Genomic DNA, 24,761 nt, shown 5'->3' with positions numbered 1-24,761 from the left:
CCCAACCACTCCCTGTCTTTATTCAGGCCTAATCTGATGATATCCAGTTTGCAAATTAATTCCAGTTCTGCAGCTTCATGTTGGAGTCTGTTTTTGAAGTTTAATTGATTTATCTCGTTACACTGACCTCGCACTTGGTCAAGCAACCCCCATCCTTTCATGTATTTATACCTGCTCCTGTATTTTTCACTTCATGCATCTGATGAAGTGAGTTTTAGCCCACGAAAGCTTATGCCCAAATAAATTTGTTAGTCTCTAAGGTGCCACAAGGACTCCTCGTTGTTTTTGCTGATACAGACTAACACGGCTACCACTCTGAAACCTATCACCGAGCAGAAAAGGTTTCCTAAAGCCCTGGATTCTTTTACGTTTATTTATACAGATTTGTCAGAGAAAACACTTATGCAATCAACTGCCGTAGCGAAGAGAGAACGCATTTGTATCTGCCCAGCAATACATCTGTAACTATTCAGAAGGGAGCATCCTAATTTGTTCTGCTTTCTGGTTGGCACAGTAACAGTCAGTTCTGACTGTGGATGTATAGCAGTAGCATCCAACCCAAGCAGATTAGAACCTAAATTCATAAGCCTTCTCCAACCACCACCCTTTAAAATAAACCTAGGTTTCATTGTTCCCATGACCCTGTATTCCACTTGATACAGGAATGTTCAGATTCTTGAAACTCTGTCTTCCCTGAGTCATTTTTTGAATATTTGAATTCTATAAATAATAATAAATACTGTAATTTAATGTCCCATTAAAGTTAAGAGAGAAAAATGCTGTTTTGAATAGCATAGGGAAGTGAAATTCAGTGTAAAGATTTTACATTGCTCTGTTCATAAACTACTGGATTTAAATGAAACTGCAATTGGTTGTGGGGCTTTTTTTATTAATGTGTTTTTTCCAAATATAGCACGCAATCAAAAGAAAGACCAAGATATTTCTATAAACTTTTTGGACTACACTGTGTTCTCAGTTTTTAAGCCCAATTCCCCACTGATTTCCACTTTAAAATTTATGGCACAGCATGTCCCTTTGTATATTTAATTTCAGGAAGAATATCGCCATTGTTCATGAATTTGGGCCATGCAATCATTTATATTGTTCTTATTAAAACTGAGCTAAAAGACACCTTGTAATCCCCAGCTGCAGACTGCTGGATTATAACATAACAGTTGCCCACCAATGAGGACATTTCAAAAAAAAGAAAGTGGAGCCAAGAATATCATACCCAGAAACTCACAAGAGGATACTTAATTTAAATCAAACCTTCCACGAAGGCTCCTTATTTGGAATAGGGCAGAATTCTATAACAACACTCCACTGCCCCAAAACTTGAAGGCTCACTAATCCTGCTGGTTTTGAGAACTGCATATACAGTAGAATTTGGCTGATGGATATATGCATGACAGGGAAGAACCCCAATTAACAAAATGTCCTTTATAGCATAGGATCCCATCCTGCAATCCTTAAGTAGAACAAAATCCCATTGACTGGAAGAACAAACATACTGACTCAGACCAATGATCCATCTAGCCCTGTACCCTGTCTTCCAACAGTGGCCAATGCCACGGGCTTCTGAAGGAAGGAACAGAATAGGCATCCATCAAGTGATCCATCCCCTGTTGTCCAATCCCAGCATCTGGCAACCAGAGGCTAGGGACACACAGAGCATGGGATGACATTACTTACCATCTTGGCTAATAGCCATTCTCCATTAATGTATCTAGTTCTATTTTGGCCTTCACAACATTCCCCGATAACGAGTTCCACAGGTTGACTGTGCGTTGTGTGAAGAAGTAAACCTGAGTAAAAACGTCAAGATCAGGCTCAGAAATTAGTATTTTTATCAGATGCATAAATAAGTACAATGCTGTGTAAAGAAATCATGCAGCTAGATACATTTTATCCCCTGTGCACTTTAGTTGCACTGGGGTAATTGCAATTTAATTTTATGGAGTGTAAGAACATGCCTATTCTTCTTCCACCAAGGAGTCGAGCCCAGACCCTTTCCCCACCTGCTATCATTTGCTGCTGTGAAGGTAGTTTTGCAGCTGAATGTGAAATTGCTGTTACTTCACAGGGGCCAGAAATAAGAGAGGAAGGAAAACCTTGTGGTTGAGGTGCTGGGCTCTGAAGCAGGAGAGCTGGATTTGATTCCTGGCTTTGCCACAGATTTCCTGGGTGACATTGGGTAAACCACTTCCCACTCTTACAAGCATGTACTTAATATTCAGAGGACAACTGCAGTGTTGGGGTTTTAATCTCCCCATTGTTCACTTCCCCATCTGTGAAATGGGGATAATAACGCTTCCTGCCTCAGAGAGCTCATTGCCGGAAGCCAGGTTAGAGTCCTAGGCGAACCAAGAGTGAAAGAACTTTTAAAATCCAATTATTAGCTCTCATCTTGGTCAATGGCAATGGGTGATGCCAGCTTCTCTTTTTTGTTTCACTATCCCCACCCTGGGTATTGCTGACGCCCAGGTTTCATCCGCTGCAGGGGATGTATAGAGAGTGTCTCTGTTTGTCTTTACCACAACTGCTTGGGAGTGGATTCCTTGCCCGGGTTTAGTGTTGCTAAGAGCTCCGTGTGACGCTCTTGCCACTGGGCATCTCGCAAATGCCCGGCTTTTGGCAAGGACATTTTGGCCCTCTTGGAGACACCCATAGGCACCAGTCCAGAACTAGGGTGCTGCAGTGACACACCCCCTGGCTTGAAGTGGTTTCCATCATATACAGGGTTTACAGTTTGGTTCAATGGCTTTCAGCCCCCCCACTATACACATTGTCCCAGCTCCCCTGGAGACACCCTTGGGCCAGTGGCTTGAGCAGAAGTGGGAGTGAGAAGACGAAGCGTCTATTCCCTGCCCTTGTGCAAGTCCCTTCAGCGGGGGTTCGCCTCCCACCCAGCCTGTGAGCTCTGCGGGGCGGGGGTTGGCTGGCTCTCCCGGGGGGTTGTGCAGCGCCGCGCGCTGGGGGGCTTCGGGGCGCCACGGCAACCAGCAGTCGGGTTGGTTATGGGCGGGGCGCTTCGCTGGAGATCCAAGCCAGCCCCACCCCCTGCGTGTCGGTCCGTCGGGCTGAGGGTTCTTGTCCGCTCCCGGCCGCCGTAGTCCCTGCAGACACGTGGCGCCGCCAGCTGATGGGTACAGGAGGGGGGCGGTACCGGGCAGAGACACACGGCGCTTCCCGCTGCTCAGGGGACATGGAGGCGGGGGTGCGGCTGAGCGCTGGTGGGACCTGCCGGGAGTCCCCGGGGAGGGGCTTTGGGGGGGCGATAGCCCCAGGGAGGGGGAGACTAGACAAAGGGGAAATGGGAGCCCCCGTATTGAAGGGGAGGGAATTGTGCAGGGGCTCCGTCCCCACATTGGTCGTGGAGGTCAGACCAGGGGGTGCAAAGCTTCTCACTACCCTAATGCATAGACAACGAGGAGTCCTTGTGGCACCTTAGAGAGGAACACATTTATTTGGGCATAAGCTTTTGTGGGCTACAGCCCACTTCATCAGATGCACCGGGTTCTAACCCACGAAAGCTTATGTCCAAATAAATTTGGTAGTCTTAGGTGCCACCAGGACTCCTCGTTGTTTTTGCTGAGACAGGCTAACACGGCTACCCCTCTGAAACCTGTCTAATGCATAGAGCACTTTGTGCAATTCAGCAGTCTTCCTTCCCTGTGGAAATAACTGAAGTAGCTGAGATACGCAAGGGCAACTTTAACAGTGGCTGTCCAGTGTGTCCCCAACACTCTGTTATGGTGAAATGCTCACCTTTATCTCACTGGCCTGGCACTCTGCTGTATATTATATTCATTCATCCTTGCCTTGATTCTGCTCCTGATCCTTATTGCCTTTTGAAAGGTGTCTCCAAATGGGATATCCGGATGAAGATCTGGGACTATATGGAAGCAAATAACTTGGCTGATTTCCCAAGACCAGTGCATCACCGGATCCCCAATTTCAAGGTATTGTGGTTTTTCAGAAATGAACAATATATATTCCTGTCATATGCAAAACAAAACATTCTCTTGGCTGGAAACCCTTAAAAATGAAGTGAATATGTTGCATTTATGAAATACAAATGGGTTATTCTGGTGTATATCAGAAATTGTTTGTCCATCATGCATCCCAACAGTCTGCACAATTAGTGAATAACCATAGCACCTGGGATGGATTGGGGGGAAAAACCATCAGATTGGCAAATATAACTGAAAAACTTGAGGGGTTTTGTACAGTTCTTATTCCTAAATGCTGAATGGGATAATAATATCTTGGTTTTATATAATGCTTTTTATCAGTAGATTTCAAAACACTTTACAAAGGAGGTCAGTATCATGACCCCATTTTGCCACTGGGGAAACTGAGGCACCAGGTCCTCCAGCAAGCCAGCGGTGGGGACAAGAATAGAATCCCAGTCCCCCGAATCCTAGTCCTGTGCTCTCTCCCCTAGGCCACACGGTCTATAATGTGGTGCTGAAATAGGGTTGTGTAAATGATGGCAGCAGAGGTATGTAGAGGTAACTGGGCAGTGGTGGCTGAGCCATATTTCCTGCATAGGAAAGCTCTAGCCGTAATGCCGCCAGGTCATGGGGCAGGGAGAAACGGGAGTGTGGTCAGAAGTGGCACTTAATGTACCTATAAAATCTAGCATGTCCAGCACTAGTGTCAAAATGCACAAGGGCGTGGGGCTATGGCCGTTCTATCAGCCTGCCCAGTGACTTGTTGTTTTGATGTGCAGTCATTCTCAGGAAGCGGTGGCGTCTGTAGCATGGCGTCTGCTTCCAGTGTTGGTATACTGAGTGAGAGGAAGGTCTTTCCATTCTCTAGTGCACCTGCACAGTGGATCTGGCCACTAAACATTAAGAGCTGTGTTACAACTCTGGCTACAGTTTTGCTCAGGGGAATAAGTAGGTGTAATGAGCCCCCAGGCTTCCTCGCATGGGCTATCAGTATCATGGGTAGCAGTACAAGGGGGAAAATGGCTGCCAGCAAGCCACTGCTTCCCCTCCCATGCAGGTGGATGGAGAATGAGTGGGCAGGGAATGAACCCAAGGCACCAGCCTGTGCAGTTGAGTTGGTGCAGGGGGGAAGCAACTCCCCCAAGAAGAGGGCTGGTGTGGCTTTACGTCCTCCTGAAACAAGGGGACTGAGGCACAATTCAGTCCCTGCTCTGCTTCTGGGGTAGCATCGCTGGCGCTAGCCCTTACTTGGGGTGGACTACAAGGTGCCAGTTGAGTACCCGCTAGTGATTATCAATGGGAGCAAGAGTTGCAGGTACCCAACAAGTCCCATGAGGCACTTGGATTTTAGTCTGGGTGATTATGAGTATTTGAGACATCACCAATTTAGCAAGAAATTCTTGGTCCAGCGGGTCAGCGTTAGAAGTAGGGAATTCAATTGCATTGCTTGATTGAAGGTGGGATTTGCCTCTCTTGGATTTGGAAAGTTGTGAACAGTTTGATGACATGCTGCTGTCTATGAAAACAGGGTGCTTCGCATGCTGCAAGTAGGCTCCCAGGTTTACAGGAATTCAAAACTGCCAAGACCATTAAAATAAACCCTGATGCTCCCCAGAAGACTGCTCGCTTTCTAACCCTGGAAGTAAGTGCCAGTATTCCTTTTCCTGTTTAATGGCTGTTCCACTGATGCAGGGGTCTCGCCAGGCTTGCCATGCTGTCCGAGAGCTTGACGTGTTCAAAAGAACAAGTGAGATTAAAGTGGACCCTGACAAACCACTAGAAGGAGTTCGGCTAGTGACCTTACAGGTAATTGAACCTCCCCTGAGTGAGGGTGTGCAACCCCAAGTGCTTGAGCAGACCACGTTGTCCAAGGTTCTTGACATTTATATGGCACCAGTCACATGAGAGTTTTACAAATAAGTGTTACAAATGGAGAAACTGAGGCACTCGGCAAGTTGGTGGGAGAGTTTGGAATAGAACTCAGGAAAACCAGCCCTCTGCTCTCACCATTAGATACTTTCCCTCCTGTATACATTAGCTGGTACATGACACTTTTCACAGCAGAATGAAAGTATTCTCTGCATAGCTGTAAGTCTTCAGGGTACAGCTACTACAATAGCTGTGGGATAAAAATGCCTCTCATAAAGCCCCCAGGGCTTTGGGTCATGTCGCGATACAGACTTGCAAACGCTTAAATAAATCCAGGTTGAATTGCATCCATAACATTAATGTAACATCTCTCAGTATGCCCCATTTCACATTGACTGTCTGAATCGGCACGTGACGGAAACTAGATTCTTCCACTGTCGTTGTTGAGAATGATCTTACATTTAAATTAGTTCATCCAATGTCTTGTTCATCTCTGAAATAAATAATCTCTGATTTCATTGTCTTGCTTATTAGAAAGGTTTCATTTGCAAGCATTAAGAATTATTTATTTGTACAAATGGTAATTCTGTATTTTTTGCCCAGAGGAGCATTGTGCTCAAACACATGGCAGTAAAGGATTTTTTTTTTCTATATATTTAAAGAAAAATAAGCCTGTCCCCTAATTCTGGCGTGTAACTGTTGATGGTTTCTGTTATCACAGGCAAGGAAAACTTTATTGGTTCCAACACCGCGACTGAGAACTGGGTTGTTTAATAAGATTGTCCCACCACCAGGAGCAACTAAAGAGATCCTGAGAATATGTGCAACCTCTCAAGTAGGTATCAGAAGTGGGGGGAATTATGTCAAAAGAGCAGAGCAGTGGCCTTATAGCTATGATTCTGGACTGAGGCTAGGGAGATCTTCACTGTGTAGCTTTGGACAAACCATTTCATCTTTGCGTGCCTCTGCTCCCGCTCTGTAAGAACAGAGATGATAGTATTTCATTTCTGTCTTGTGTCTTTAGATTGTAAATTGCTCAGCGATGGGCTAGCTCTTGCTAGATGAATGTGTAATGAGCGCAGTTGGGGCCCCAACCTCCAGACACAGCCATAGCACAAATAAGAGAAAAGGCGAATCAAAATGTATGGTTGAGATTCAGAAAAGTATAGTGAACGTTTTTATCCTTGTTATTTTTTCACTTTCATGCACTCCTCCACTCCCTGTTGGGGCCTAGGACTAACACACAGAAGACTATACTCACGGTAATGCCAGCCTAGCTAGAAGCCGGATGTTTCAGGCCTGTTACCAGATAGCTGGTGCTCACAGGATTTCGGCCCTTGCTTTGCCTCCCCAAAAAGGCTAAGTGGATAAACTTGAAATAAGCATCAACTTTTTGCATATTCATCTGAACCATACAACTATTTAGAGATGCACCATCGCTTTGCTCTTTGTTGTTTTGGATTTTCAGTGCAGAAATATTCATTCTCAGTGGCTTTATTTACCTGGATCACCGCAAGAAAGTTTCAGAGGCTGTATTTACACACTTAAAAACCTCAGAGTCTGACACACATTGTTTCTGCCATCTCTTGCACAGTTGAACTTTTGTGCTTAGAAAACCTAGAGGGGAGAGTATTTAATGTTTAAAACTGGTTGCTTAATCTGGGTAATAAAATGTTTATGGTGGTTCATACTTTTTGGGGGGGGAGGGAGGGTGAGGTTAAGGGCAGATCTTTTACCCTTTTGACTCTTAAGGAAATGAACAAAAAGCATCCAAATTAACTAATTTCTGTCACTTGGTGGATGTGTGGGGGAAAAAAAACAATTCTGAGTAGATCTTTTTTTGTTGTAAAGTGGTGCTTTGCTGCCCCCTCGTGTACAAATGTCATATTCCATAGCTGAGTGAATATGCCACAGAATCCTGTATTATTTTACCTATTTCTAGAATTTAAAACAAATATAGCATTTTTCAATTAATTGTCTTAAAATGTAAAAAATTTAAAATTATTGGCCATCAATCCAAACACAGACTCCTACATATAATTGGGGGGACTGAAAATGTGTGAAACTCTAAAGTGAGCGTCTCTGTTAAGAGTTCTCTTAAGACTGTTATTTTATTAAAACTGATAAGAGTTGGAAGTTGTACTATATGTCATTCAAAAGATAACTTTCTCTTGACCTGCTGCCCAGTCTCATATCTGACCTATGACCTTTCTATCACGTCAGTGCTATTTTTCAGGCAGACAGGTGCTAGTGAATAAAGTCGTAATGTGTCTCATGCACCTTGCATTCACAGAATACAATACAAACAATCCTCAGCAAACCTCTGGGAGATAGGCAAGTAAATATTATTCTCTCTATTTTACAGATGGAGAAACTCACCCAAGAGTTATTCTTCACTGGCCTTATTTTATGCTAGGCTTTAAACATTTGTTTTTCATTGTGGGTGTCAACCTAACATAAAGAACAAAGGTTTCTCACCTGGATCAGATGTGTGACAAGTGTCTGCCTTATCCTTTACAAACATGTGAATTACCTTGAGTTAATCTCGAAGTAAAAATATCTAACAAAGACAAAACTAAAGAAGTGAAACCCTCCCATTTTGAGTGCCTCCCATTTTTGGGTGTCCAGGTTGAGACATGTTGGATCTGATTTTCAGAGGTGCTGAGTATCTACAGCTCCAGAAATCTGTCTTGAACAAATGCTGTAGAGAGGAGAGGAGAGGGGGGGAAAAAACTGTTCATTACATTTGGCAGTGACATGTACCTCCGTACCCTAGGCTCTGAAGTAGAAGGGCTTGCTTCAGGTATCTCAGCTTGACATCATTACATCAGAGATCATAGAATATCAGGGTTGGAAGGGACCCCAGGAGGTCATCTAATCCAACCCCCTGCTCAAAGCAGGACCAATCCCCAACTAAATCATCCCAGCCAGAGCTTTGTCAAGCCTGACCTTAAAAACCTCTAAGGAAGGAGATTCCACCACCTCCCTAGGTAACCCATTCCAGTGCTTCACCACCCTCCTAGTGAAAAAGTTTTTCCTAATATCCACCCTAAATCTCTGCCACTGCAACTTGAGACCATTACTCCTTGTTCTGTCATCTGGTAACACTGAGAACAGTCTAGATCCATCCTCTTTGGAACCCCCTTTCAGGTAGTTGAAAGCAGATATCGAATCCCCCCTCATTCTTTTCTCCTGCAGACTAAACAATCCCAGTTCCCTCAGCCTCTCCTCATAAGTCATGTGCTCCAGACCATTAATCATTTTTGTTGCCCTCCGCTGGATTCTTTCCAAATTTTCCACATCCTTCTTGTAGTGTGAGGCCCAAAACTGGACACAGTACTCCAGATGAGGCCTCACCAATGTCAAATAGAAGGGAATGATCACGTCCCTCGATCTGCTGGCAATGCCCCTACTTATACAGCCCAAAATGCCGTTAGCCTTCTTGGCAACAAGGGCACACTGTTAACTCATAGACATCAAAATGTGACAAGGAAGGAAAGTTCAGGAGAATATGTGGGTCATAGTGGAGCATGCATTGAGGGATAACTGGTGTGTAGAGACAGTCTGTCTAGTGGCTAATGCATAAGACAGGTAGCCAAGTGATCCAGATTCTATCCTTGGCTCTGTTACAGACAGGCTTCTTGTATGACCTGGGGAAAATAGTTTAGAGTTTGTCTACACATAAAAGTTAATCCAGAATAAGGTAATGTGTGAATTGATAGCGAATTATCTATTCCTGATTAACTCTGGCCTACTCTACACTTAAAAATTAGATTGACCTGGCTTTGTCATTCAGGGCTGTGAACAGTTTCAATCCTGAGAGCTGTAGTTATGTGGACCTAATCCCCAACGGCGGAAGAATTGTTCTGTTGACCTAGCTACTGATGGATTAACTACGTTGACTGAAAACTTCCTTCTGTCCACAGAGGAAGTGTCCATGCTATGGTGCCAGAGCATAGCTGCAGCACCATAATTGTGCCGCTGTAGTGTAGACATGCCCTATGTGTGTGGACATCCTTATTCCAAATAAGACTGCATTATTCCACCTTAGTTAAAGCCACTTCTACATCTGCACACACAGTTAATCAGGAATAAATCCCCATGTAGACAAGCCTGTAATGTCTCTAAACTTCAGCTGTCCCATTTGTAAGCTGAAGTTAACACTTCCCTATTTCACAGATGTATTGTGAGGATTCATTTAACAATTTTTAACGCACTTTGTGATCCTTCTGTGACTGGCGCGATGCATTACTCTTCCGTGCCATCCGCCAAGATTTTCAAAAATAGGAGCCTGATGTTGGGTTTCAAATACAAATTTCAGCTGCTCAGTAACTAGCTTGGTTTTCAGAAGGGCTGAGAAGCCACAGCGTCTATTGAAATATGCCAAAAGTGTCAACGTTTTAGCCGAAAATATAGTGCAGAATTCTAACTCGCTGGATGCTTGGAGAATAACTTCCCAGACTTCTGATAATCGGCTGTGTACGGGAAGGGACATTTCAGAGCTCGGGTATTTATTTGGTTTGAGCAAAAGAGGCTTGATTATTTTTAATGATGATGATGTTTTACTGAATTGGAAGTGAAACATCCTTAAAATCATGTTTTTCTTCTTAGGGGGTAAAGGATTACAGTGTGCCTATAGGTCTGGACGCAAAAGTCCAAGTGGATCTGGTTGTTGTAGGATCGGTGGCTGTTTCTGAAAAAGGTAGGGGTAAAGGTTGTTGGACATGTTAGAGTTGGGGAGGTTTTGGGGGATAGCAGGATATCAATTTCTCTGTCTTATATTTAAGGGTAATCCCTTTCCATGTGAAGCGTTAGTGGTCTCACTCCAGTTTCTGAAGGCTGGTGTCTACATTACAAAGATGCCATCACTATTTGTTCCCTCTGCTGGGAGTTTAATAGTGGAGTTACACCAGCCAATGTGTTGCATGTGCACAGTGCATCTTCAACAGGGTTCTTCTGGGTGCATTGTGTTTTCAGTTGAACAGTCACGAGGGCGGATCTTCTCTCCCTGTAGAGATGGTTCCTCCAGGACAAAGCAGAGGCTTGTTGGGTGAGGGGGGCAGCATAAAGGTCTTGCACTGCAGCTGCCCATTCTCCACCTATTTGTGGGGTGACCTCGGTATGGCAGCTGTCCGTGCAAGACCTTTCATTAGCATTACATTCACTTGCAAAAAAAAAAAAAAAGTCCTCTCTTTCTGAAACCTAAGCTGTCTTCTTCAGACTTGGGTTAACCGGTACCGACTCCTGAATCCAGCCTGGTGCAGATGGGCTCTCAGAATTGGTTCATGTGCCAGACATCTGTTGCCTTTTTACAAGCATTCTACTTAATTATTGCCATCTCTTGCACTCTGTTGCCCTCCAGTGTTAATTAACTAGCTCGCTTTTTATTGGTACATTTTAGGTTGGAGAATTGGGAAAGGGGAAGGTTTTGCAGATATGGAATATGCAATGATGATGTCAATGGGAGCCATCAGAGAGGACACCCCGGTAGTTACTGTCGTGCATGACTGCCAGGTGAGCTGAAGAACCTCTGAAGGCGCATCTGCAACCATTCAGTACCTTGCATTATAGGCGTGTATTGAGCAGCTGAGATTAGAACTGGATGGAATTTTTGGGACAAATTATTTGCCCCAAAATGCCGTTTCAGGATGAGTGAAACTATTTGGAAATTGAGGTCAAATTCGTCTGAATAAAAAATGAAGCAGCGGGTGGGGGAGGGAGGAGTCAAAGTCAAAACGCTTCGTTTCGACCTTTTCAGAAGGAGACATTTCAACTTTTCATTTCAAACCAACATTTTGTTTCAGAAATCTAGCTTGATGCCTTTAGAAAATTAAAAGAAGGTAAAAGGCACCCCAAAACAAAGCAATAAACCAAAACAAAAATACTATTTCAGTTCGAATGAAACAATATTTTTTCAGTTTCTTATTTCGGCGAGGAAATCCCCCAAAATGTAAGCTTTGGAACAACCCCAAACAAATTTTTCAGTTCAGCCCCTGAACTGAAAAAAAATCAAGTAGTCACTCAGTTCCAGTTGTAACAGTTGTTAAGTAGTTGCAGAGCAGGACTGACTTGTGTCTAGATCTGGGGTTGTTTCAGTGTAATCTGCTTATCTTGTCATCTTAAGTGAGAGATTTTTGGTATCTGGGAAGCTGTCTGGAATGAAACTTTCCATGCGAAGTCACAGTTCTGGTGGGGTTGTTTTAATTACCTACCAAATTTTTCTTCCCTCTGGTTGTAGGTGGTTGACATTGCAGAAGAGCTGCTTGATGACCATGATTTAACTGTGGATTACATCCTCACTCCAACAAGAACCATTAAAACAGGCTGCAAACGACCAAAACCACAAGGAATAATATGGCATAAGGTAGGCTACTTCCGCTAACGATGATTTATTGGTACCAAATGCTTGCTTCTGAAACTAATGATGTACAGAAGGAGAAGGTACATCATTAATCCTTCTGGAATGTGTATCCTCTGAATATCTATGAAAACTGCATCTCCAACTAACAAACTCTGTATATAGCCAGTGTGAACATTCCCGTGGCCTCCCGATGGTGGTGATGACATAAAAACAAGTAAAGAAAGTGGAATCAGGTTGCCGTCTGTTGTATTAGAAACACTAGGAAGGTGAGGGACATGTTTGGAAAATGGAAATAAGCAAAGACGCATTGTTTTCAGGTGTCTGTGTGGTTGTTGTAAATGATAGTGGCAAAAACAAGACGTGTTTGCAGGTGAGGTGTCCTATCATGTAGATTTCAGGTTGCGTCATATGGGGACTGATTCTCAGATGGCTTAAATTGTCATAGAGCTGCAGAATGCAGTAAAGCTATGACAACTGACAGCATCCGAGGATCTGCCCCACAGAGTACGTCTTGCCTCATGAATACTTGTTGAAGTGGATTCTGTTCCTTTTCATGAGACAATGCAGCAGGAAGAGCTTCATGCCATAAATCCAGAGTGGAGTGTCTGCCAGGCCATCTTCGCAGGAAAAGTAAGTGAATGTTTTATGAATTAGTGGTAGGGACGTTGGTTTTTGCATTGCTGCTAGTGGTTAAGTGTGGGATTTATTTTAAAATAATATATAGATCGAGCTGGTTGAATAGTGCAGGAAGGGATTTCTAAATACTTTCATGCATCAACATGATGCATCCGCGCTGCTGGAGTTGTTTTGGTTGATTGTTAATTTGGATGATCACCACTTTTTTCATAGAGACGTTCACAAATCCAAACAGTTTCACAAATGTTCACACGAATGATTTTGTCTGAAAGTTCATATTGGAAAGGGCTTTATTTATAATCTGATTTTTATTGTTTTCCTCTTTAAAAGTCTTAAGTCATCTGAGCTGGAGAAGAGGTCTGTGTCATCTTGAAATCTTGCTTCTCTCACCACCAGAAGTTGGTCCAATAAAAGCGATTACCTCACCCATCTTGTCTTTCTCAAGTCAGCAGAAACAACACCATATGCCTTAAGTGACGATTTGCACACTACAGATAATGAATAGCAAATTGTTGTTTGCATAAACTATCCAGGAAATACTTGTAAGAAATTAGTACTTTTGTAGAAGCCAGGATCAGTTGGCAAACACTTTGCAAACCGAAAAAAGGGCTAAACTTGTAACTTATCTGCAATAAATAACTCTACCCACTCTATTTATTTTTCTATCACGGAGGAGTATTCTAACCTGGTTGTGGGTGAGTAAATGAGAGCTCCTTTTGTGTTAGTGCATTTCATAATTGAAATATTTCACATGGAGATTTTCTTATACTCAAGCTCATTTAACGGAATTGTTTGAAGTCCCAGCTCTTGTGCCCCATCCATCTTGCCAGCATGGCTTTGATCACGTTCTCCCTTCATGTCGGAATTCAGCCTCAATAAATTACCTTGCTAACATTTCTCTCCACTTCCCTTCGCCAGCTAAATCTGCAAAGGTCTGGAGAAGACAAAATCTCTTGAAAAGTCCTTTAATCTTTGTGCTGCTTTTGACACTCTCACAGACGAGGTTAGTCTCTAACTAACCAGTGTATCAAAATGGATGTGGTCTTTTCATTTCTTCTCTTATCAGAGAGAGATTAAAGACCAGCCATATAACAGCGCTTGGGACAAAGGCTTACCAGCACTTAAGGCACTTCCATCTGTTCACATTTGTAACTTGCTCAGACATATTTTCCCAAACCATACTATTCCTATGCTGTGTCAGAAACCATTTTATTTTCAATGGTGGTGTTCACACTTGGGGGTGTGCTTACCTGTTTTCCCATCATTGATTTAGCTGGGGATTGGTCCTGCTTTGAACAGGGGGTTGGACTAGATGACCTCCTGAGGTCCTTCCAAACCTGATATTCTATGATCATTGCTTGATTTGACTGTATTATTACTGTTTGTGTCTCTTCTCTCATGTGTTAAGCATGGACGGTATAGTTTTCACCACATATTAACATACATCTATTAGGAATGTTTTCAGTAGAACGGCAATTAGTGCCTGATGCAAAGCCCAAGGAAGTCAGTGGAAGGACTCTCATTGACGTCAGTTGGCTTTGGATTAGGCCCTAATTCTACCAATTTTTTTTCCTGTTTATTCATAACCGAAGAGCTAGAAGAAGGGGGGGGGGGAGTTTTAGTGTCACACACACACACACCCACGCCCACACCCACACCCCCCTACCTGTTATGTATGCTGTGTCATAGAGGTTTGTTGTTTTTGAGGCAAAACAGAAAAGACGTGGGCCGCAATTTTCTAAGCTGGTGCTTGAATGTAGGCTTCTTGCCCATATTTGGGCACCTAAATAAAGGTGACCTGATTTTCAAAGGTGTTGAGCTCCCACAGCTCACATGGATTTCAGAGAGATTTTGGAGTGCTCATTTTCTCTGAAAATCAGGCCAGTTTTAAGGCTCACTTTCTCAGGATACTGAATATCCTTCTCCCATTGACTCCCCACCTCCCAGGAGCGCTCAGCATCTTGCAGCAGCCAGCCCTTGTTTAGGAACCTAAATTTTAATAAGGACCCAACCTTGATAGCTTTGACCAGAGTCCCTGTCCTGAAGCGCCAACAACTGAGGTCAGATGGACTTGAAATGACACAGGAAAAGATTGCATTGGACATGGGGATGGTGGGACAAGAAGGGACTTGAAGATATTGAAGACACACTGTACTGAAATGCTACTGCTTGTATAGTTGTACCACCTACAATTCAGTGGTGGTAATATTACCCTTCCCTAACACATCATCAGTACTTGTGCTGTTAAGACATGAATGAGATCCCGGGAGGGGAGAGGAATATTTAGATTTCTGTTCCTCAGCGTGGTACCAATCATCCATGTTTCTGGTACAGCTAAAGAACTAAAAGGACAACAGATTTCCAGGTTTTAATTCACTGGGAACAAAGTAACATGCGTACGTGTTTTTGTTATCTTGTCATTATGGGCGTTTCCCTGTGAATAACTGCTACACGCAGTGTCTCAGAGCTGGGAGGTCTAGTTAATCTGCAGATCTTAAAACTACAGGATTTTGTTGTGGTTATTTAAGAGTTTGTCCATAAGCTCATGACTCCCAATCCTACATCCTTTTCTCCTCCTTCAAATCCTGGCTTTGCCATTGCATTCCTGTATCTCTGAGCAAAAATAAATTAGCCAAGAGGTAGTGGATAAAAGACTCATCTTCTAAACAGGATGTTTTGTCAATGGAATGTAGTTTAAGTGTATTTAGTAAGGGATGTCTGTGAGATGTGTAAATTGCCTTGTAACAAAAGTTCACCCTTCAGAAACGTGGCTTGCTCAAGCAAAGACAACAATGGCTTAAGGGTTTATATAAAGTAGGGTATTCCTGCTTGCAAACACTAGGCTATGGCTAAGCATTGTCCTGGGAGATGTCCTTAATTTGGTGAGAAGCTGTTAGGCGAGTAGCTGTTAGCAAACACCTCTGTTTTCAGCATTTGTACACTGTGCATGCTCTTAAAATTGAGAGGCAAGATGTGAAACGTGTGTGTCAAACAATGCACACCACAAAAATTAAAGTTAAATGCAATGCTCAAACAGGTTTCAGGGTTTCTTACCACTTTGATTATTGGAAAAGTGGAGGAAAAAGTAATGATTCAGAGCCTCACCTGGTGTAAATTGGCATTGCTCCATAGAATATCAGGGTTGGAAGGGACCTCAGGAGGTCATCTAGTCCAACCCCCTGCTCAAAGCAGGACCAATCCCCAGACAGATTTTTGGCCCAGATCCCTAAGTGGCCCCTTCAAGGATTGAACTCACAACCCTGGGTTTAGCAGGCCAATGCTCAAACCACTGAGCTATCCCTCCCCCCATGTGATACCAATTTATACCAGCCGAATACCTGGCCCAACAGATTTTCACCACAGCCTGCGTTCTGCAACACGCTTTGTGGCCAAGATATTTGTTGTAATGAAAAGAAATGTGTTGCATGCAAGGAAAACCTAACAAAATGCTGGGATTGGTATCACAGAAATGATCATTCAATGGCTTTGAAAGACTTTTGGCTCCTTTAGTAGTGCCTGACGGTATACAGTAGGTACAGTATGGCTCAATTCTCCTCCACTTACACCAGTTTAACACGAACGTAGCATTATTCACTTCAGAGAAGCCACTTCTGACTTACACCAGTGTAAATGTAAACAGAATCAGGCCTACACTATCCTGTCTATAGTGCTAGGTGCTCTAGAAATGCTTAGTCAGCAGCAACTTCTTGTCTAGCTCTCTCTTTATACACAGCCCCTTTGGAAAACAAGGGAAGCTGCTAGGAGCTGAGAAGTTTAGCCATGTGATTCAGGTGCTGACATGGGAGCTGATCCCTCTTGAAAACCTGGCAACTTATTTAAATGCCACAATGGGAGCTGTTAGCTCTTTTGAAAATCTAGCCCCTTGTCTCTGAGGAGAACCCTAAACGCAGGAGTAACACACTTTTTCGGGTGGCAGCTGGGATCTGTGACTAGGTATGTCAGTCTTTGTCACAGTTCTTTGCATTTTACGTTTTTGTTTTTTTTTTTAAAAAAGCACAAAGTAACCAGAGTAATTAATATAATTATATTTGGGGTAATGGAGGGGGAGATGAGAATAGTTAGTGCAAAATAACAGCAATTTCATTTGGCTTTTTTAAAAACAGAAAAGATTTAGAATGTATTTATGCTTCTGTTGTTGAGAGTTTGAGAGAGAATCTGTGTCTACGCTACACACTTTTTAGCAACACAGCCGTGCTGCTAAAAGGCACACAGTGTAGCCGCTGTTTATCGGCGGGAGAGAGCTCTCCCACCGTCAAAAAACTTCCACCCTCAACAAGCGGTGGCAGCTTTGTCAGCAGGAGAGCGCTCCTGCTGACAAAGTGCTTTTCGTCAGTAAAACTTTTGTCCTTCGGGGGGGTGTTTTGTTTTTTTTTTAAACACTCCTGAAGACAAAAGCTTTGCCGACGAAGTTCCAGTGTAGACAAAGCCTGACAAACAGCAAAAGGGTTCCTGCTAAATAAACAAATTATGGGGTTGAGGAGGGGGAACTTGGTATAAGGTTGGGGGCGAGAGGGAATGTAACTGAGGACAGAAATAGCCCTACGATATAGGACAGCCTGCTTCTGAATCAGAAGCAAACAGTAATGTCAAATGGGCACATTGTACAAAGTCATCTCCCCACCACCCTCCTATCACTGGGAAGCTATGCTATAAAGGATGTGGGCCAGATTCTGATCCCAGTGTGCACTGGTGTAACTCCCTCAGCGCCAATGTAAAGGTCCGATCCTGCATCCTTAAAGTCAATGAGCGTTTTGCCATTTGCTACAGTGGTGTAGGGTGGAACCTAAATGAGATCAGACTCTAGTTGAAGTACTTACTGCGTAAGGCTTTGGACAACACTTAAGTACCTTGTTGAGCCAATGAAATGGCTAGAAATTGCTACTTGCCCTGCTATCATTGCTGTGTGGTTCACTGATCTCCTTTGCTGAGTGTATTTTGGAATAGCATCCACAGCTATCCGTTGTATGGGTTTCTATGCATCAGCCACCTTTGCTTCCTTTTCTCCACTGCTAGATGTTAGCAGGTTTTGCGACCTCCCAAAGGGGAAGGGGCGGGGCAGTGCTTGGTGCAGTGTTATTCTTTCCATTTTCTAGTACCTTCAGAGGAATCTGTTTGGGCAGTTAGGGCCAGATCTACAAAAGTATTTAGATGCCTAAAATTCCAGATAGGAATCTAATCATATTAGGTGCTTCTGAAAATTCCATTAAACACTTAACTCCCACTGGAGTTCACTGGGAGTTTGGCACCAACACATTTAATAGGCACTTAGCTGCATCCTTAGGCACCTAATTACTTTGTAAATCTGTCCCTTAGCAAAATTTACTGCTGGGGGAATTCTGTGCCAAAAAATTAAAAATTCTGCGCACAATATTTTAAAATTCTGCATATTTTATTTGTCAAAATAACACAATGTAATTATGCCAGTTTCAATTATTTTCATAATTAATTTCAAAATATCCATCCACAAGAATGTTTGTAACAATACAGACAACAAAAAAGATTGAGGAAATGTTTTTTGACACATAGATTCCTTACTAGGCGTATTTATACAGAACTTTGAGTAAGAAATCATTTAAGCTACAATATAAAAAGGTATTTCCTGCACCCCTTGGAAGCAGTGCAAAGGCTTCGGGGAGTCAAGGGTAATGGAAGAGCTGAGGGAGAGGGAAGTAATTGCTGGAAAGTGAAAGTGGAGGGTTGTTGGGTGAGAGTGGGAGAAGTATGGAACAGGTTTTTGGGGATGGAGGGTGGGGAGGGATTGTTAGGGGATAGGGAGCCTCCCTCATGCAGACCCTGGGAGAGGCTAGGGGTCAATCAGTCAGGCACATCTGCTCCTGTCCCCATGTGGCCCTGCACCCCCACTCAGCTGTCCCCATCCCCATGTGGTCCTGCTTCCCCTGCTCCCATATGGCCCTGCACTCATTACCCCCCATCCCCATGTCTCTGCACCCTCACTCCCATTCAGCCCCCGTTCCAGTCTGTCCCTTCACTAGTCCTTCTGAACACCACAGCCCCAGGGCCGGAGGAGCTGGTTCCCCTTCTTCCCCCTCCCCCTGCAGCTGGTGGTGCTCACTTTCCCCCAGCAGCTGGAAGAGCTGAATCCGCCCCCGCGGGCCCAGGGCCAGAGGAGCTGGCAGCCCCCGCCCTGGCCCGAGGAGTTCACTCTCCTTGCCCCGGAGCAGTTCTGTGCCCCCCCCCCTGACTGGAGGAGGTGACTGGGACCCTGCTTGTCCCCTTTTTTGCATGCCCATGACGCAGAGAGATCTCAGGTGAATAAATTATCACCATTTTACAGAGGGAGATTCAATGACTTACCCAGACCACCTACCGAGCCAGTGGCCATCCAAGTAGAACCCAAGTCTCAGTTCTGTGCTTTAACCACTAGATGAGGCTGGGAAGTTCCTGCACGTGTCAAACCAGGAAATGGACAGCATGGAGGAGGAGACTGTACTTGGATTCCCTCCACTTCCAGACAAATCACTGCAGCCCTCGAGACAAAAGTAGCTTTTGCATGATTATAATTAGCAACACATTGTCCTACTGCAGAAAAGTTCTTTGGTATTTTACAACAGAGCAAACAGCTTATTTCCCTTCTCCTCCCTAGCCACCCAGCCGCTCCACAAATGGGTTTGTTGGATGCATACACTGAAACCCCAAACTGCCTCTTTTTCTTTTCTTTTTTTTTGGTGGAGGAGTTAGAAATTTTGGTTGCACTCTCCCTGAAGTGACCAGCAAGACTCCCATAGGATTAGGACTACATCCGTTGGGCAGATTGTGTTGCCCTGCTCCCGTCATGGGCATGAAATGGGCAGCGGAACGAGGGTGGTTCTTTGGCATGGGCAGGGGTGGAGGGGTAGTAGGATATGGGGAGCCGTTGTTAGGTATGCATCACATGTAGGAAGGGTGGTTTGGGGGGCAGGACAGGGTGGATTTTCAGCTATGAGCACTTGTCTCACTTACACTGAGATCTCCTAGATGAGCTTATCACCAGTGTGAGATCTACTGGTGCAAGGGGGAAGCTGTAGGGAATACTCTATAGTGTCCATTGTACTAAGGCATGGGTACTACAGCCCAATCACTTGATGAATTCAGAATCCCAGGGTTCATTTGAAAAAGAAAGTTTCTCTCATGGAAACAAAGAGAAGCTTGAAAACCTCACCCGAGTATAACTGGTGCCTCCCGGAGTTTGCAGTCAGCCAAGAGATATGAACTGCCCCATTTAATTTTAACTCTGAAACCTGTTGCCCACCCAAGGAGAGCTAGGGCCATGTCAGAGCTGGGGGTTGGTCCTGGCAACCGGCGGGGATGTCCCCTTTGGGGGGGTATCCCCATGGCTCTGGATTGCTTTAATTTGGTCTTGTTCACAGAGTTTCCTGAAGGGCCTGGGAATTCTTTGCCCATCCCAGTGCCCATCCCATGTACGCAGGTTGTGTGAAGAGGTGAAGGTTTGCCCTTGGTAGTGTTGATCTTTCTAAATAAAGCTTCTGGCTGTATGTTTTGAGCTAAGTTTGACTTTAGGGTGAAAGAAACTGTAAAGTTGGTTCGTAATTGGCTGGGCTTGTTTCTGAGTACAGGAGCAATTAGTTACATGAGTGTAGAAAAATGTTTTTCCTGTTTGGTTTAACTAGCATCGAGCTTGCATTTCACATGGAAACTTGACAGAGGACAACAAATGTTCCTAATTGTTGGCCAGGAAAAACATAGTAAGATGGCTTCAGCCATTTGTCTAATGTCATATTGCCCGGCTCAGGGGAAGCTGCTGTCCGTTTCAGCAATCTGAAAGTATTTGGTGGAGAAAAATGCATCTCTCCCAGGATCAGCAGTCATAACTCATCAAAATATGAAAATGGCATGTACCTTTCAGAGTGCTAAGGCTCCCATGGAAACATGTACATCTCTGAACTGCCAGCTTGTGTTAGCTTCTAGAAGAATTACGGTAGAGTAAAAAAAAAAAAGTTTACTTGTTAAGGGCCTGTAGCAAGGTCGAGACTCACCGGCACGGCACCTCCTGCTGGTTCATCTGGGAATTAGCTCTTTTCCAGCCTCAGAGCGCCCTCTACTGGCCAGTGTCTCGCCTGCCGCAAGCCCCCCATGTCCCCCTCAGACCCTAGTGCCCTTTACCTTGGGGTACTGCCCCAGCAGTACCCCCTCACTCTGGGTCTCCCCTCCCAGGAGAACCCCCATCCCCTAAGCCCACCTTGCCTCAGTGTCTACTGCCAATTGTCATCTAGCCCCCTCTCACTGGGGCTAACTGCAATCCATAATGGCCACTCATCATCAGCAAGGGGGTTGGACCAGCTTCCTCTGCCCATCCCCACGTTACACCTCTTTAGCCCCAGTACCTGCCTTGGGCCTTTAACAAGACCTGCAGCCTGGGGAGTTGCCAGGCTTGCCTTTCCCCAGCCCTGCTCCGCTTCAGGTACCCTTTCCTCCCAGGCAGCTAGATCCTTCTCCCTCCAAGGCTGGAGAGAGACTGTCAGCTCCTGGCTCACAGCCCCTTTATAGGGCCAGCTGTGGCTGCTTCCCCAATCAGCCTAGCCTTGTCCACCAGAGCAGGGTAACTGCCCCGCTACAGGGCCCAATTCCAGCACCTTTTACTCCCGACCCATGTGGGGCCAGAATGGAGGCAGCCTCTGTTTTAAACTAATTGTTCTCATTCTATCACTGGGTCATATATGAACTATTAGGCCGAAACAAGAGGAAACCAGGCCTGACTTTTGGTCTGAGCCTGAGAGTAAAACTCTTTGAGGTTCACAAACCTGAAACCCTGCAGAGGCATGTGCAAACACTGGAGAGACCTCTGCTGAATTGCTTCCGCTATACCCTAGATGGGCCTTGGTGCCCCACCTGCTCTCATCTACCACCAGCAACTTCTTGGCAGCTGGCTGGCCCTTTTTCCCTTGAAGTTCACTGAGGTGGAGTCAACCAGGTGCCCTGGCACCCCTCTAATTTCGGGGGGGCAGATCTCCTGGAAGGTAAACTTCTTGCTTGTCCACAACCTCATCAACAGCCGTGCAAGCAATGCCTCTTTTCCTTCCAGCTACTGCAATGGCTTTGCTACAATTCAGAGGCTGAGAGCCCAGCCAGGTTATACAGTAACTAGGGAGTTCTTGAGTTTCCTATAAGTTGTGAGCTGCAGCCTAGGCCCTTTCATGGCCCAGACTAGTAGCATTCAGCAGTGAGAATAAGAGTCTTTCCTGGATCTCTGCTGATGAGGCTTATGATAACTGGGGCATGATGGAGAGAGAGCAGGCCTCTTTCTAAAGCCCAGCTGCCCCTAAAGATCCTGGCAGGGAAGGAGAAGACCATCCCCACCCCACTGACTTTGAGAGGGATGGGGAGAGGAAAACACACGAGACCACTCAGAGTGCCTGTGATGGGGAGAAATGATGGAAGGGAAATTTTGGGGGCAGGGCCAGGCGACTTGTCAGAGAAAAACGTTAACACAGTTTTGGCCAATTTCCATGAGGGAAGCATGGGGGATGCAGTCTGTGTTAGATTTTTAACACACATAATATATGTCATATGCAGAATCTTGTATTGATGCAACATTAAGGTTGCAAATCCGAACATGCACAAGTCAGCAAATTCCAAAGTCCAGTAGCTCTGGGTGGGTTGGTTATTTTCTGCTGGATCTGCATTGTGTAGCCTGCATAGTGACTAGTGTTTTTTGTTGCCCTGCCACGTATGTTTATGGAGTAACTTCAGAAGTCAGCCACACAGTTAGTAAAGTTTGTTGAATGCTCTGGGCACTTTGAAGGATGATGACAAAACGAGAACAGAGTCTAATCTGACCTTATATGTTGGGTTAATTTAAAAAAAACACCCTCAAACTTGTTTCTATTAATTTTTTAGATCAGCTACGAGATGCTGGAAAGAATCCCAATCCTAAAGAATCTTCGCTATAGAGAGAAGCAGGCAGGCAAAGATGTTATCCTGAAAGACGAACATCCAGACTTTCCAAACGCCAGGAAACCAGCAGACTCCGATGAAAATGCCAAGACTGGAAATACAAAACTGCAAACTGAGTCCACCTCGGCCCAAATTGGACAGCATCGTGTTGGAAATGATTCTTTAAGTACCAAATCAGAGACACATGGTGCACTCACCACTGTCTATGTAGGTAATATACCTCCAGGCACAAGAGTGAGTGAGTTAAAAAGTGCTTTACGAGAATTCCATGCATCCCCGTTGCGGCTCAGTTGGCAAGGAGCACAGGGCCGGGCTTTTCTTGATTACACGGATAAAATGACTGCTGAGAGTGTTGTAGCCTCTTTGAAAGGCTTAAGCCTCAGGGGTCAGACTTTGCGAGTTGAGATGGCCAAGAACCAGAGAAACAAAGGGCAAGTAGAAATCAATGGACAGAGAAACAAGTATGAATAGAAAAAATTAGGTACATCTTCATTGCTCATCAAGAATCCAACCTAGTTTTTCAAGGATCTCAGCACAGTCTCTAACTTTGTGGACTAAACAGGATCCAACAATAGAATTTAAAAGCCAGCTTTTCTAGCAGATTGGGCATGCAGTTGCACGGCTGATTTGCTGACTGTTTCTACAAATGTTCATGCAAATCAAGTATTTGCCTATGCAGATGACAAATTGGCCCTTTCGGCATACAGTTACTCAGTTTATGTCTTCAGGTGCCAGTAGTTGTGCACTAGATAGGTGTGTCATTGTACACACATCCACATTCGTTTGCACACAAACCCTGTTTGGAAAACTGCCCCAAGGAATCTGTGTACCCACAATTCTAGCCAGATGCCTATATTGTCATCGGTGCTGGCCAGGGAAATGTACCTGCACAGCTGTGCACACACATTTAGAGGTGAGCTTTTGAAAATCTAGTCTGTGAGATGCCACACTTGCCAGACAGGACCCGATCCTGTGAGGTACAAAGGACAACTGGCTAGGAAAACTGCCCCCGCACTCCCCTACTCCCCCCACACACACTCTCCCAAAAAAAGGCGTTTTGAGGTTTGCAACAAAATTTTGTGAGAAATGGAAAAAAATTCACAGACATGTTTTGTTGAAAAGCAATTTTTCAATGCCATTGGATGGATTGTGATTCGTGGGGGAGGGGGAGGTGTTTGTTTTGGTTTGTTTGTGTGGTGGTGTTTTTTTTTTTTTTTACCATCTCTGATACTGAGCATCGTCAGCACCTGTCGACTTCATCTGAAACTAACAGCACTGAGCACCCCACAGGGGTCACTCTCTTAACTCTCTCTCAATTTTGTACATTTTATTGTGGTCTGGGAAATCAGATGAATATCGCTTTTCTTTCCGGCTATTTTAGGTGCCTTTTTCATGGGTAGATTGGTATGTAGTATGTGATTATTTTCAAGACCAGTGGGCCTGATTCTTCTCTCACTGCTGCTGATGTAAATTAAGCACAACTCTGACGTGAATGGAGTTATATTAGTGTAAAACTGATGTAAGAGAGAGAAGATTCAGGGCCTCTACTGCAAATACTGGTGGAAACTGATTAGGCATAAAGTTATTTGAAAAGTTACCAAGGTATCAGCACAGCGTATTCATTCTGTGCCTTCTTATTACAGCATTGCAATCTTCCTTTGTAACCATGATGCCAGATATGGGTTTGAGTACGGAGTGCTACAGGAAAATTTTCCTGACGGGGAGGTGCTAGCTTGTACACGCATACACACACATGCTTTTACGGAATAAAGCAGAATTATGATTTATTTAATATGGCTTTTATTTTTTGTAAGTTCCTTAGTCCTGAAAAACAAGTTGAATTTTGGCTGAACTATCCTTTCTAAACAGAAGCACTTTGCAATTGATCCTGGGCAAAAAGTCAAAATAAGCTTCTAAATGGATATTTTCTTTTTTTAAGTATAGGAGTTGGAAACATTTTTCTTAGCCAGAGGGTATTACTAAGTATATTTTAAGCACATTATTAT

At 44.3% G+C, this 24,761-nt stretch overlaps 1 protein-coding gene across 2 annotated transcripts; it reads left to right on the top strand.

The window, feature by feature from the left end:
* The first annotated feature begins 3,131 nt into the window (after positions 1-3,131).
* On the top strand, positions 3,132-24,547 carry MTHFSD (methenyltetrahydrofolate synthetase domain containing). Of its 2 annotated transcripts, none has more exons than XM_034788676.1 (8): positions 3,132-3,233; positions 3,859-3,962; positions 5,649-5,762; positions 6,547-6,660; positions 10,437-10,527; positions 11,227-11,339; positions 12,064-12,189; positions 22,699-24,547. In XM_034788676.1, the coding sequence occupies exons 1-8, from the start codon at positions 3,143-3,145 to the stop codon at positions 23,224-23,226; spliced, it is 1,281 nt and encodes a 426-aa protein (XP_034644567.1). In that variant the 5' UTR covers positions 3,132-3,142; the 3' UTR covers positions 23,227-24,547. The 2 variants fall into 2 exon arrangements, with proteins under 2 accessions (XP_034644567.1, XP_034644568.1); XM_034788677.1 differs by lacking the exon at positions 5,649-5,762 and adding an exon at positions 5,485-5,598.
* The last annotated feature ends 214 nt before the right edge of the window (positions 24,548-24,761 follow it).

This window comes from Trachemys scripta, chromosome 13 (genome assembly GCF_013100865.1).
Source record: "Trachemys scripta elegans isolate TJP31775 chromosome 13, CAS_Tse_1.0, whole genome shotgun sequence".
NCBI lineage: Eukaryota > Metazoa > Chordata > Testudines > Emydidae > Trachemys > Trachemys scripta.
The sequence above is the reverse complement of the archived record's forward strand: the minus strand, read 5'-3'. Positions and strand labels throughout refer to the sequence as shown.

Bases quoted from the DNA above. Each gene is read 5' to 3' on its own strand.
- MTHFSD (XM_034788676.1), top strand. From the start codon at position 3,143: ATGGGTACAGGAGGGGGGCGGTACCGGGCAGAGACACACGGCGCTTCC. The intron at 3,234-3,858 runs GTGGGACCTGCC...GCCTTTTGAAAG, and splicing joins GGGGGTGCGGCTGAGCGCTG to GTGTCTCCAAATGGGATATC. The intron at 10,528-11,226 runs GTAGGGGTAAAG...GGTACATTTTAG, and splicing joins GGTGGCTGTTTCTGAAAAAG to GTTGGAGAATTGGGAAAGGG.